We start from the raw sequence: 14134 nt of genomic DNA, 5'->3' as shown, positions 1-14134 counted from the left end.
GTAAAACATTCTTTACAGACAGGTATATCTAATATATATTTTAGAGCAATCTCAAGTGTTACTGAGACTTAGACCAAAATTGCATTTGCTGTAGAGTTGAATATGTCAGATCATCATCCCAAACTACTTCTCTTTTTTCTTTTTTTTTTCTTGAAAATACATATCAAAGTCAATAATATACTTGCACTTGGAAGCAAGAAATCCCCAGGAAATGGATTTTCACTACAGTGAAAGATACCATATTTAAGTTTCAGGATTTAAACATATCTACAGAGTATCATAGTTTATCATTGTGATGTCGCTGTCAACATGCGCAGTTACCTCTGGAGACTGAACACAGATTTGGGGGTCAAAAGAGAGAGTTCAGTCTTCCAATGTCCTAGCAATTTCTGGTTTGTGCTGTACTCTGCAAACTCCTACGAAATTCCAAACGGACAAAAGATACCAGTATTTACATAATGAGCTCAATAGACATGTATCTGGAGTAACAAAATCACATAGGAGTTTCTGCAGACAATCTCCATTCCTAATGAGAAGGGTCAATAAATCCAGTGCAGTTCTGTCTGAAATCAGTGAGTGGCATTACAAGGGTCAGAGACAGATTTTTGACATTAGAAGAGGCCATTACGAACATCCAGTCTGACCTTTGCATAAAGCAGGGCAAAGAATGGCTCGATAGCTTGAGATCTTTTAGAAAGATAGCAAGCCTGACTTTAAAGATTTTCTAGTAATGGAGATTGTAATCCAATTCTGTTTAAGTGATTAATTGCCTCGGCTGTTACAGAAATGCATTTTATTAGAAGATAGAGATGGATCGGACCATAAGGCCACACACAAGAAATTCTTTGTGCTCTCTTTAAATATAAAAACTAAGAACCACACATTTTCCTCTAGGCTAAGTAGACTTGAGTACTTTATTTAAGTTATGACAGGAGACAAAGATTATGTGCTGTTTCCTGGCCCCTATGTCTGGCTAGTGACCCCAGAGTTTGCTGTCCAGCCAACTCGTGGCACACAGGCCAGAAAACTGAGCTCCCCAGTCTCACCCCACACCTCATTTCTGGAGCTGTGCATCTGGTGGAGCACAGGCCCTCCTGTGCTGCTAAGGGATGTGGTTGCTCTCCCTGCTGCTCACCATGCACAAAACAGGGAGCTAAGCCACGCAAAGGGCTCCCATGCTCAGGGCAATTTTGGCTGTGGCCAGCAGGGCCTGCAGCCTCACAAGGCAGAAGCTGCACTGCAGGGTGCACAAGCCACCAAGGACAGGATTCTACACCCAACCAAATATCTTTTTTCCTTAATGAGAAAGACTGCGTTATTCTCTCATCAGAATATGTGGTTCTGATTGATATTTACTGGGCTCTGCATGACCCATCTCTATCATCTTTAGCGTGGTTAATTGGAATTATTGAGCAGCGCCCGGCTCTGGCAGGCTGGGATTCACCCCTGTTGGGATGGTCCTCACCTGCCCGCCCTGGACTGCTTCTTGCAGCCTTGCTCCCGTCAGACTGAATTAAGCTGCACTGTCAGGAGCCAGAGACCCTTCAACAGTTTTCCAGCATAAGCAACACTAAATTAGTGTTTGGTAATAGGCTGCACACTGTTTTGTAATAAGAAAATATGGATGGTTCTATTTATTCCCTCTCGCTCCCTGTGATGATAAGAAATGTTCTAATTCATTATTAATTTGTTCCAACTATTTCTGGTAAATGTAAACTATGAATAACTTTAGCTATGCCATTAGCACAATACCTCAGAACTATGGATGGATTTTTGGTTCTGGACACAGGCACATGGCAGTCCCACTGTTTCTAAAGGTGTACCCAAAATTCTGTGACATTTGGGTACAAACCCAGAACTTGTCATTCACCTTGGGCTACAGCTGCATCTAAAGCAACCTAGAACACAAAAATACTGTGGCTTTTATTTGTCCAGTATAAATTATTGTATCTTGGCAGCACTTGTGAAACTTCGTATATTCAGTCTGCTTAAGGGTTTACCCTACCCCTGAACACTGGACCAAATAGAAATGAGAGTGGGGATAGATCTGCTGCCAGTGCTAAAGCCTTTTATTCTGCCCTGTGGACTAGTGAGGTCTTTAGTGGCATTTTATAGGTTGCTGGCTTTTGTGTAGAATAGACCTTTGGAATATTAATTCTTAAAAGAAGTCCTTTATTTGTTGTTGTTTTTTGCCTTTCATAATTTATTTTTCTAGTTTTCATACATAAATGATTGATCAAAGAACCACTGTCAGAAAGCATCAAGGACAACTCTTTTCTTCTCTTGCAGCATACGACTTTATTTGGGTGAAATATGAGAGATTATAAATAAATCTATTGCTCATCCAAGGAAATTTTCTGTCACAGGCATAGCGTGGTGGTACCTCCTTGTGAAACCGAGTCCACTGTTTGGTCATTCATTTATTTAGAAAGTCATTTTCTTGCCTTTGTGTTTGGATGGGAATGACTCTGCCTCTGTATTGTCGTAGTCGTCTGCCTTCATTTACTGAATAGGGGGAGGAGGACACCCACGGGGTGAGATTGAACACTGAACTTCTGTGTGGGCAATTATGCAAGACAGAGGCAACCCACTGACCTTGTCTCTTACCATGAGTTCTAAGCAGCAGCAAGAGTACAGTGACTGGAGTGCTGGTGCTCCTGCACTGCTGCCCTGGCAAGTACTGGTCTGCCTCCTCACTTCAGAGAAGGGAAAAAAAAAAAAAAAAACAACAAACCCAGCCCTTTTTTTTTTTTGACTGTTTGCTTGGAAGTAAGGTTATAAAAGGTAGCAAGGAATTATCTTGAAGAGTCTCATTGCAGAGGCTTTGCTAATGCTTGGTGGTCTCATGCAAAGAGGCTGGCAAGGGTCACCAAGTAAGGCTTGCCCCTATCATCTCTTGAGACATTTGTAGTCCCAAAATGGTCCCTGGTTGCTGTTCTCTGGGTTTTTTTTGTACATTCTGCCCAGAACATCCCTGGGTGACCAAGCTTGTCTGCACTGCAGCTTTGTCCCTTTGGACATGAGAAAGCACATGAGAAAGCAGATGTTTGTGCTTTCTACAGCATGCCTAAGCATTTTGCTGCTTTTACCTAAAGAAAGCATGAGAGGGAATGGTTTCATAAAAGAAAAACAACTCTGTGAATGAAATACTTCAGCTCTTTCTGTCCCTGACATCTAGCCTACAGGAGGAAAGTAGTGCTTTCCCACCTCTGCTGCAGGTTCCACATCTCAGCTGGAAGTGCTGAAATGTCCTCCAAGCCGTGCTTGAGGTATAATATCTTCTGTTCTGCTGCCAGGCTATCCCTAATCAGCCTTTTTCAGATGACCACAGCTACAGCTGAATGATTTAATGGATAGGTTAATCTCCCGTGGGTTAATCTGACAAGTTCATCCTTCCCAGAAGCTGGCCCTTGGGGAGGAGGAGGAGTCAGGAAAGCCATGAAAAGGTGAAGGCTGGTGTTTGTGAAACTGGTGCTGACAAGTATTCCTTGGCATACTGGTTAGCAACCGGTTCCCCAAGCCACCCCAGTAAGAAAGGAGGCCTGGCACAGAGTTACAAGATAGATGATAAACCCACAATGTGTGTGTGTATGTCTGTGTGTGTGTGTCAGAGAGAGAGAGACAGCTGGTTTGGCTCTCTTCTTTCTTGAGAAAGAAGAATTAATCCATTTCTATATTGGCAGAGATACACGTGTCCTTTCATGATAAAATTATGTATTCCATGTACATAAATTCTTCCAGGTTCTTTTAAAAACATGCAGCTAAGTTGGGACATACTGAAAAAATATGAATATGGTGGTTGGACATCCAACCAGGGTGTATAAGATATCTGGCTTTATGAGTTTCCTGACAGTTTGATAAATTACTCATAGTATATTTTATAAAATATGCATAAATATAAAAAGGGGGTTTCTGAGGAGTCAAAAAGATGCCCATTATGGTACATGATTAAATATGTTCCTTTGAATTAGAACTATAGCAGCAAGGTTTCCAGCAGTCAGTTGCAATCAGCTGCAGTCAGACTTGACAAGGCTTGCAGGATGTAAGCTCCTCTAGAAACTTCTATAGAATTATAATGCTCTAGTTAATAAAATAGATATCTAAAATAGAATAAACAAATTAAATGGTCTAATTTAAGTTGGTACAGGGAAGATGAAAGAAATTCTGCCAATAAGAAACTCCCTGCTTTTCTTTAGATGCTGCCTCAGGAATTTGCCCTAGAGGCAAGTATTATATACCTTAAATCCCTCTCAGCCTTGAGATGACCGTTATTGATAAATTTACTTGTATGCAGAGACCAGATTAAAACCTTTCCTTCCTCAGCCTAAACTGCAGTCATGTCATAATCATATTCATTCTGCACACACACCCCTGTGACGTAGACTGAGATGCTATGAAACCTTTATTGGTGCAAACTGTGTATGAGTTACTCACTCATCATAAATGAGAGCTTAGAAAATGCATTTTTTGCAAACCATCCTGACATTGCTGCTGCATGCATGGTACCACCAGGGTGGCATAGTGTCTCTGTATGGGGTCTGTAGCTTCAGGTTTGTTTTATGGGTATCTCTACCTCTGTGCTGCTAATACCTGTTATTTCAGGCATCTTCATATTTTCTGTAGGGATCTAGGGGAGTGGGGATGGAGGAGAGGAAATGTGGCTGTATCCATCAAAAGTAGCTGAAAGTAGCTTTTCTAAAGTGAAAACAGCCACAGCTTTAAAATGTATTACCTGTGTGTGTCTTGTCTCTTTGGAGAGAAGGAATGTTTTTTCCTGTTCTTTAGGCAGAGTGTGCGGTCAAGCCTTCATACTGACGTGATTCACACAGTCCTGGCCACACGGGTTTCTAAAAAAGCCCATGTTTGCACCTGCTACCGCCGAGCCATGACAAAGGAAACCAAAAAAGCCCCCACCACAGACCCCACCAGCCCCCAAGGCCCGGTGAAGGGGAGCAGCGGGCCGCCCTTTCCCTCTGGCGCCTCTCACAGCCGGGCGCTGGGGTTCCTCCGCAGCCCGGCTCAGCCGGGGCACGGGGCAGCCCCGGCCCGCCCGACGGCGGCTCCGCGGCGCTGCCCGCAGGTGCGCAGCCGTCCGCGCGGTGGCGCCCTCCGCTCACGGACCGTGCGCGCCCGCGGGGCGCGGGGAGTGGCGGGGAAGCCCCAGCGCGCCGCGGGCCCGGCGCGGGGAGCCGCGGGGTGCCCCGGCTCCAGCGGGAGCCGCGGGGTGACCCTTTTCCTACCAGGAGTCGCCCGGTGCTCCTTTTCCTACCGGGAGCGGTGGGGTGACGCTTTCCCCAGCGGGAGCGGCGGGGTGAGCGCTTCCCCGGCAGCCCCGCCGGGCGCCCTGCCCTGTCCCGTTCCCTCTCCTTCCCGGCCCGAAAGGCCCGGCACAGAATGACAACGGGGATAGTGTCCTGCTTCGTCCCTATCGTGCATCCTCGCCCGGGATCGCGTCGTTGGCCATTTCTACGGGAATCATTCATTCACGTCAAATTTCCTTTACCTCCGGAAAATATTGAAACCTTAAATGACCGTAATAGGAATGTAATTGTATGGTGTGTTTTTTTTTTTGTTGTTGTTGTTGTTGTTGTTTTTGAGAAATCGATTTGGGCTCAAATAACTCATCCAAGCATGTTACACCAAACCCATTCAAATAGGAAACAGGAGAACTATATTATTGCTGCTTCCTGAACGCTCTGGTTATGATCCCGATAATTAAAATGTCTAGTAATGGCTCCTGAAGCCTGTGTTTCTTTGGGTAATTCTCGGAAATGAAGGGCACATTTTCGGTCGCGGAGGGAGGGGACTGCGGAGACGAGCAGCAATTGCAGCGGCTGGGAGCCCGCCGATGGCCCGCGCCCGGCGCATCACTTCGGGGGAAAATTATTCCGGCGGCGGGGAAGTCCCCAGAGAAGGGATTTCCTTCTCGGTCCCTCCGGCAAATCAACTTTTTTTTTTTTTTTTTTTTTTTTTTTTCCCCTCATGGCGATGCTCTTCCCTCCCTCTCTGCCAAGCGCTGCGAGCCGCACATCTGTCTCTGCACAAGGCAGAGAGACGAAAGGGAAGGGCCACGGGAGTGAGGGGAAAAGCCGCCCCCCTCCTCCCCGGGCAGCGCCGGCAGAGCGTGGGACCCTCCCTGCGGCGGGGCCGCGGGGCTTGTCCCTTACGCCCCGCGGCTTCAATACACGCAGAGCGGTCATGGCGCTGCTGGTTGCCCCGAGGGGGGAGCCTTGTGTAATGGGAACAATATTAACAATCCTTAAAAAAAAAAAAAAAAAAAAAAGGAAAAGACAAAGAAAAGAGAGAAAAAAAGAAAAAAGAAAAAAAAATAAAAGGGGGGCCTGGGGACAAAAAAATTAAGCACTTATGTTCTTAAATCTCCGCGGAAGTGGGGGTTTCCGCACCGGGGCTGCTCCGCCTGCGCGCTCAGAGCCGGGCAGCTCCGCGGGGGCCTGCGCCCAGCGGCAGCCCCGGGCTGTGCGTGGGGTGAGCTGGCCCCGCGGAAAGACCCGGAGCAAAACCGTGGGGGAACCCAACAAGCCCGGGGACCCCCGCCCCACCCCTAACTGCTCTCCTCCGCTTCCCTTCCCACGTCAGGTAAAACTTTACTGTGGCGAACATCCTTTTGTGTTTGTGCGGTGGGGCTTTTATGAGTGTTTGTTTGATTGTTAGGTTTTATTTTTCTATTTTTTTTGGGGAGGGGAGGAAGTGTGAGTTGGTGTTTATGAGAAGCTTTATGACTCCTGATAAGCTCATCTTTGAGGACGACACAGAACTGTGTTCCTTGAGGAATTGGGGTGGTGACGTCTTTTCTGATACCCGATTATTACGTGACTGAAGAAAAAAAAAAGGCATTTGATTCATGAATAAAAATCCGGACACCACTACGGGGGCAACAAACAATATTGCCCGTCCTCTAAGGTGACAAGCAGGCAAATGTTTACGAAGAGGGCTCTTGCTGAAGCGGGGTGTTTGCAAAGATTTTCTTGCTAATTGCGTATCAGACGGAAGGCTGCGGAAGGCTGGTCAAGTTTGGAGCCACCGAGCAGAAGAAGAGAAGGCTGAAGGCGCTCAGTGAGGGGAGAGATCTGGGGAAGACAACATCGCACGCAGCCAGCCCGCGGCTCCCGCCTCCGCTCTCTCCCGGACTCGCTCGTTCTCTTCCCTCTTCCCCAGCGCTCGGTTCTCCGGCGACATCTCGCTCCATCCCTCTTACTCAATTACCTTGTAGACTCCACTCCAGATCTGTGCTGCTACCTGCAAACTTTTTTCCTTTATCTTTTTTTTCCCCTTCCTGTCTCTCTTTTTCTTTTTGGAGTGGATAGCCCTAAAACCAGCAAACAACTAACTGCTGCCGCTTCTGCATCTTCTGCATCCTGCCGGTCCTTCGCCCAGGGGAGAGGCGATGTCACGAGGGTTTTAACTCCTTTTGGACGCAACTTGGGCGAGAGCTCGATTTCTCTCCCCCTGCCCATTTTGGGTCTTTTTTTTTTTTTTTTTTTTTTTTTTTTTTTTTTTTTCCCGCAAGACCTGCCGTTTTAGTTTCGCAGCCAAACGCTCTCAGTGCCGGGTGTCTAGAGTTTAATGGTAAGGACACGAGGTGGCTCGCCGGGCCTTCCCGCAGCGGTCCCGGGGCGGGCGGGCGGGCACCGACGGGGCGGGCGGCGGCCGCAGCTCTCTGCGCCGGGCACCGCTCTGCTCCTCTCCGTGCCGCTCCGCGCTGGCACCCGGCTACCCAGGGCGCTTGTCTCCCGGGGCCGCTCTGCCTCATTTTCCGGCAGGAGAGAGCAGGGGGTTGGTGAGCCGTGGGGTGGTTTCTTTGGGTTTTTGCTAGTGAATATTTTTGTTTATTTGTTTTCGGATTTTTTTTTTTACAGCAGTTTCCTTTCCCTCCCGTACAGAGTGGCAATGTGTAGCAAAGCGATCTTAGCACTCCTGGTCTATGGCATAATAATGCACTGCAGCGTCTACTGCTCACCTGCGGCCGGACTTCAGTACCCGGCGCTCAGGTAGGTCCGTCAGCTGTCCGGGAGCTCCGTCGGGACCATTTCAGCCCCCCTCAGTCCCAGCTTAGCTAAGGGCAGAGGACTCTTACCGGGGAGGAAAATGAGAGGGGGTGTGGAGTAGAGTTACCAAAGGAAATCCCCTCCACTTGGGTTGTGTGTCCACCCCCTCCACCAGCTGCACTGGCATCCCCCAGGTCCTCTCCTCGGGACCCCGGCACTGTAACCCCCACGGCCTCTTTGTGGTGGAGTCCCCGGGAGTGGGGGCACCTGCTCTTCTGCATGTCGGCGGCAGCGGGCCGAGGTCCCGGCTGCATGTCGACGGGGCCCAAAAGCTTCTCTCCCGTCTGCCCCCTGTCCTGCGAGGCCCTTGGCAGCCTCTGGTTGCCCGCAGCTCGCCCAGGGTAAGGGTCGAGCATCGCCTGTCCGGCTCAGGGGGAGCGGGGCGCGGGGAGGGGTGCGCCGTTGCCTGCAAGCATGTGAGAGCTGTCAAGGTTCCTGTAGCGGTATTGGAGTTGGTGGGGATTCGGTCTCTTACCCTGTTTACCTGTCTGTGTATGACAGCCCCTCTCAAGAGGGAAAGGGGCTGGCACAAGGTTGTTTGGTTTTCTATGTTCGGAGTTGACTTGCTGGGCTCCAGCGCAGGCTGATGCCTGTGCTGTCCCTTTCCAGCTGGGAGCAGTGGGCGTTTGAATTCCTCTGTGTTTGGGGCAGGAGTGGAGAACCCCCAGAGGCACCAGCACAAGGGAGTTTCCTATGCTGGTCTGCGGCTAGGGGATCAGGGTACCTGGTCCGGGACGGCCGATGGCAGCCTGTTCTCACCCTGCTTGTCCTCTGCTCGGGCGACCGGTGCTGCTTGGCTTGGGGGGAGTTTTGGGCTCGGTGCTGTCGTCCTGCTCCACCGGCGCTTGGCTCTGTTCCGGGGTGCCCTGCGGGGGTCACTGCCGTGCGGTGAGCGGAGATGAAGGGGCGCGGGGAGGGGTGATTCCGGGAGCGCAAGGTTGTCCGAGATGGGTGTCTTTTTTGCGACTCCGAGGTGTCCTTGCAGTAACCGGGAGCCTGTCGGAGCTGCCTCGGAGCAGCCCCCGTCATCTTCCTGGGCAGTGCGGCTAGGGGGCAGCGGGCTCGGTGGCCTGAGGGGCCATTAGCCGGCAGCAAGTCGGCTTTCTTCGTTCAAGCGCCTGAATTAGCAGGAGTGAAACACTTTAGCGGCATCTATTATTAATACCTCCGCTAAAGCTCACAGACAAAAATAGCTGCCTGTAACGTGCAATGACCTACATCGTACTGCAGAGAGGGAGGCAGAGAGCGGGGGCTGGGGGGGGGCTGGGACACACACTAAACTGGCGAGATCTCAAAGGGCAGAGGCACCATTCAACGAAAAACAACAGGCGAAGCCCCCCCGTCCCGGCGGGCGCTGCGGGGAGGAGCGGGGCGCGGTCCCCGGCGGTGGGGCTGCCGCTCACCGCCCCGTCTCGGCCGCGGGGGCTGCTCGGCTCCAGCCCAGCCCCTGGCACACAAACGCGTGTGTGCGCGGCAGCCTGCGCGCCTGGGCGTGCGCTCCGCTTGGGAAGCACCAGCCACGGCTGTGGCAGAGAGGGGATGTTTCTCGGGCCGGGGCGTGGGCCGCGGAGGGCGGGGGGAGGGGGGCATGTTTGGGGGGTTTCTTGGAGCACGTCTGACGGCGGGTGTGTTCCCTCCTCCGCGGTCCTGCCCCGCAGAGGAGAGGGCGGGGATGGGGAGCGGGCGGGTGCAGGGAGGGGATGGGGCAGTCGGACGGGGCTCCCGGGGCTCCCGGGTCGGCTACGCCAAGGGGCGGCCACCGAGGCAGCCGGAAGCCGGCAGCGGGGAGTGGAGCCGTGCTGACTCCTTCTCCTTGCTGCTCTCGTTGCCAGGCTGGAGGATGAAGTCTACGACGAGGACGGGAACACCCTGCAGGACTTCGCCTACGACCAAGAGCCCCTCGGTATAGGGAATCCGTCCTCCATGATCGGCGAGATGTACACCTTGTATTACCCACCAGAAAAGAGGTGACTCCAGCTCGCGGGGTGTAAGGCGTGATTTTGGAGTAGGGAGGAAAACGGGTCTGGCAGAACCGGTTGGGGGAAAAAATAGTAATGATACCTGACAGGCAAACAGCAACAACATCAAAATAGAAATCCCGAGCCCAAACAAACGACAGTACTGCCCAGGTCCCGGTGCCCAGTGTAAAGCTCAGAAGAAACGGAAAAGCCGCCTTACCTCCAGCAGCGCGGGGGAGGGAGCGGGGAAGCCGCCCGCGCCTAGGAGGGCTAGCGATGCTCCCGCAAACGGAGCAGAAATGCCCAGCCGGCGCGGAACCGAGCGAGCGCGGCGGGGAGGGATCTGGGTGGGGACGAGGGGTCCCGGGGGACGCGGGGAGATGCCGCCCTCCGCTCGCTGGCGGAGAGGGATGGTCACCGCTGCCGCCCGGGCTCTCGCAACCCGCCGCAGCCGGCTCCCGGGCCTCGCCGCTCACCCGCGGGCTCTTCCCTCTGCCCAGGCACGCCGATGGGATCTTCAACAAAGCCTACAGGAAACTCCTGGGCCAGTTATCTGCCAGGAAATATCTGCACTCCCTGATGGCCAAGCGGGTCGGGTAAGGCTCTCTGCTTGTTCTTTTCCGCTGTGGGCGTTGGTGCTGCTGGAGCGGAGGCGCTGAAAGGGCCGCGGCCCGGGGGAACAAAGCTGCCCCGGCCGGGGTCGGGAGTGCGTTGCGCCCACGATGAGTCTGGTGGAGTCCGGCTCCCCAAGCACCGGCTGCCCCTGGCCGCTCCCGGTGCAGCGTGAGCCTGGTTGTCAGCGCGGGTGTCCGCGGAGGTTGGTTTGAGTTACTATGCTCGGGCATACAGATATATATGTATGTATATATATATATATATATATACACATATGCGTGTGTATCTATCTATCTATATCTATATCTATATCTATATCTATATCTATATCTATATCTATATCTATATCTTTATAAGTTTTTTATAATCAACCGATTTAAAATTAGCAAGTTGGGCAGTCCTTACGGTTTGCTGGGGGAGGCAGCTTATCCAGAGCGATGATCGAGGGCTCAGCTGCAGCAGCGGAGGCTCGGTTGAAGCCCTGCGCACCCCCAGCCGCCGGGCGGGGCTCCCCGGGGCTCCCCGCCGCCGGCGGGGCAGGGGCGAGCCCGGTGCCACCCGCTGCCCTTCGGCAGAAGGTAACACGTTAATGAAGCCCCAAGGAGAGCAGCTTTCGCGGCCGCAATGAATAATTCATGGCGGGGAGATATTGTCTCTCCCGCCGCCGCCGCCACTTGCGCGCACAGTGTCGGCACCGGGTTTCGGCGCGGCCTTTGTCTCCCCGCGCATCTTCCGCGCAACGTGTTGCGCCGGGGCAGCGGCCGGCGCGGGGCTGCGCAGGGCAGGGGGCGGTGCGGAGGGGCGCGGAGGGGGGCGGAGCGGCCCCGCCTGATGCAGCTGTGCTTCTCGGTGCTTGCAGCGGTGCCAGCGGCGGCCTGGGGGACGATGCGGAACCGCTGACCAAGCGGCACATAGACGGCATCTTCACGGACAGCTACAGCCGCTACCGGAAACAGATGGCTGTCAAGAAATACCTAGCAGCCGTCCTTGGGAAAAGGTATAAACAAAGAGTTAAAAACAAAGGACGTCGAGTAGCGTATTTGTAGCGATGTGAGTAACCAGCCACTCCTGTGTATACAAAGTCCTGAGAGAGAGAGAGAGAGAGAGAGAGAGAGAGAGAGAGATATAAACCCAACAACAACAACAACAAAATCTAAACAAAAACAAAAGTCATTTCCAAACTGACTGAACAATCACCGCTCCTGTGTTATCTAAACATGTATTTATGTATGAAGTAAAGCCATTAAATGAATATTTTGATAATAATATTGTTTTTCTTTTGTACAAAAAGCACTAGAGAAACGCACAGATCTACTTTGTGGACCAATCATTAAGTTATATATAATATATAAATATATATATATAAATACTACTAAGAATAGTAAAGAACAATTCTTCATGAAAAGCCTGCACAAGAACAAGAATTCGCCTGAGCTGTTTATGTTTTTATACAAAATAAATAGAAAAAAAGAGACAATCATTGTTTTGAATATTAGTCCTATTTTTGTAACAGAAATTAAAAGGATAGTATTTTTATCCGAGACAGGGTCGAAGACATTAATTTTCACCATTTGCTACTGTACATAGAGAAGGATGACCTGCTCCCAGGGGGATTATGAGGAAATTGATTTGGGAGAATTGGTGAAGCAGATTCTTCCCCTGGTGAGTCTCAAGGCAGGCTCCTTTGCCACTAGCCTCTCTGAAGGGGCAGCGTCCCCTTTCTTCTAGATTTCGATTATTTTTTTTTCTCTCCTGCTTTCTTTGATTCCAGTTGTATCTCTATTAGTGTCCTCAAACAATGAGCTTAGAGGATAATTATCTTGTGAAAATAACAGCTCGATCCAAATTGTGCATCTCTGTTGCCTATTGGAGGGAGAAATTGTTAAAAACCCCAAAACTAAAATAATAATAATAACAAAAAAAAAATCAAAACAAAACCAAAAATAGCCAAACTCAAAACCCCAACCCCAAAATCCCGAACCAGCAGCAAGGGCAGTAAGTAGTAAGCCCCGTGCACTGCTCTTCTGGCTGTCTGGGCAGAGTTGCAGAACAAAGCCAAAGCAGAGACAGGACCCGTTTGGAAAGAGTGGGGAAGTGAGCGGGGCAGCCCGCGGCACGCCCCGGGCCGGAGCCTGTACCGGAGCCGGTTCCGCTAGGTCGAGGTAAGACGAGACGATCCCACCTCCGATCCGCTACCCAACTGCCCCGGGCAGCTCGGTACTGGACCTGGATGCAAAGTACAGTGTGTTACTCTCCAGTGCTGTCCATGCTTCTCATCATGTGTAATAATGAGCAGGGTTCTCGCCTTTGCATTTTTCGGTCGGAGTTGCTCTTTTCTTTGATTGCTTTTTCTTGTAGGACCTCCCGCCTCTCATCCTCTCTTCGAACTTTTCCGAGCTCTGTTTAACCCACCTGAGTCACCTTTTTGGGTTATGTTCTTTTTGGAAAAAAAAAAAAAAAAAAAAAAAAGATTGTGAACGCTCTCTCACTCCTTTGTTCTGTTTTATGCAAGCTCTTATTGTACAAGTTTAGGAACCCCTGTTGTAGCTACCACTAAAGAATTATGCACTACTACGAAAGTTTTTGTTCCTTGTTTATTGAGTTTGGAGGTAAAATGTATTTTTCTACATTCTGGCTTATTGCTTAGTAAAATTTATTTCATAAAACAAACTTTTGTCATAAAAGAATGTGTAGTGTTCACCTGTGGTCCGGTTTCTAACGAGATAAACCATTTTCACCTCATCTCTCTATGTACGGACTCCTATCTTACTGTCTGCCCGGGGGCTGCTCCCGTCCCCCGCCCGGGCCGGGAGCGAAGGAGGACACGTAGGTACCCGCTTCCTTCCAGCTCACCACACAAACCTTACAGGAGTCTTTCCAAAGATAAAACGAGCCCCGCATCCAAGACGTCGGAAAGCAACCCCCCAAATCCCCCAACAAACCCTCGCGGGTAAAACCTTCCTTCCCCGGCAAGGAGGAGCGGAGCGGGCCGGGCGGAGCCCGTCGGGGCGGGCAGGCGCTGCCGGCACCGCCCGTCCGTGCTGCGCTCGCTGCCGGCACCGCCCGCCCGCCCGCGCTGCCCCGGCGGCTCCGGCCGCCCCGCCCGCGCTGCCGGCCCGCCCGGGCGCGCTCCCGGGGCGCAGGGACGCGGGGCGCAGTGTGCAGCTTTCGTGCCTTCTCTTCACCTTGTAAATCGCCACGAGTTCACGGATGGCATTTAGTGGCCCTACGATGCTGCAACACATCGGCTTGCGTTTTAGTCGTCCTTCTGTTCTTTGGCCATGGGCAGAGTGCGCTGTGTTTGTGTCGGCTGTGGTATAATGACATAGGGCTCTCTTGACGTTTTGTTTATGACCTTATCAGTTAGAGTTCAGTGGCTAGTCGCAAGCATTATGAAGTGATCACCTAGGTTATTATCCTTTGTACGATTTCTTTTTTTTTTTCCAGAAACGCCAACAGCCTTACCAAAATTTGAGCAGATTTGACATACAGTCA

General features: G+C 51.2%; 1 protein-coding gene across 5 annotated transcripts; it reads left to right on the top strand.

Annotated features, from left to right (window-relative positions):
• Nucleotides 1-6532: 6532 nt before the first annotated feature.
• Nucleotides 6533-11905, top strand: ADCYAP1 (adenylate cyclase activating polypeptide 1). Of its 5 annotated transcripts, none has more exons than XM_053962761.1 (5): nucleotides 6533-6597; nucleotides 7902-8009; nucleotides 9899-10033; nucleotides 10525-10620; nucleotides 11499-11905. In XM_053962761.1, the coding sequence occupies exons 2-5, from the start codon at nucleotides 7909-7911 to the stop codon at nucleotides 11683-11685; spliced, it is 519 nt and encodes a 172-aa protein (XP_053818736.1). In that variant the 5' UTR covers nucleotides 6533-6597; nucleotides 7902-7908; the 3' UTR covers nucleotides 11686-11905. The 5 variants fall into 5 exon arrangements, with proteins under 5 accessions (XP_053818736.1, XP_053818754.1, XP_053818726.1 ...); XM_053962779.1 differs by having other exon boundaries at nucleotides 6544-6597; nucleotides 7878-8009; XM_053962751.1 differs by lacking the exon at nucleotides 6533-6597 and adding an exon at nucleotides 7475-7587.
• Nucleotides 11906-14134: the final 2229 nt, after the last annotated feature.

This window comes from Vidua chalybeata, chromosome 1 (assembly GCF_026979565.1).
Source record: "Vidua chalybeata isolate OUT-0048 chromosome 1, bVidCha1 merged haplotype, whole genome shotgun sequence".
Classification (NCBI taxonomy): domain Eukaryota; kingdom Metazoa; phylum Chordata; class Aves; order Passeriformes; family Viduidae; genus Vidua; species Vidua chalybeata.
This window is presented reverse-complemented; position numbering and strand designations above follow the sequence as displayed.

What these genes read in the sequence shown, in the direction of transcription:
- ADCYAP1 (XM_053962761.1), top strand. Translation starts at nt 7,909, where the DNA reads ATGTGTAGCAAAGCGATCTTAGCACTCCTGGTCTATGGCATAATAATG. An exon ending in TATTACCCACCAGAAAAGAG is followed by an intron (nt 10,034 to 10,524) that starts GTGACTCCAGCT and finishes CCCTCTGCCCAG; the next exon opens with GCACGCCGATGGGATCTTCA. An exon ending in CTGATGGCCAAGCGGGTCGG is followed by an intron (nt 10,621 to 11,498) that starts GTAAGGCTCTCT and finishes CGGTGCTTGCAG; the next exon opens with CGGTGCCAGCGGCGGCCTGG.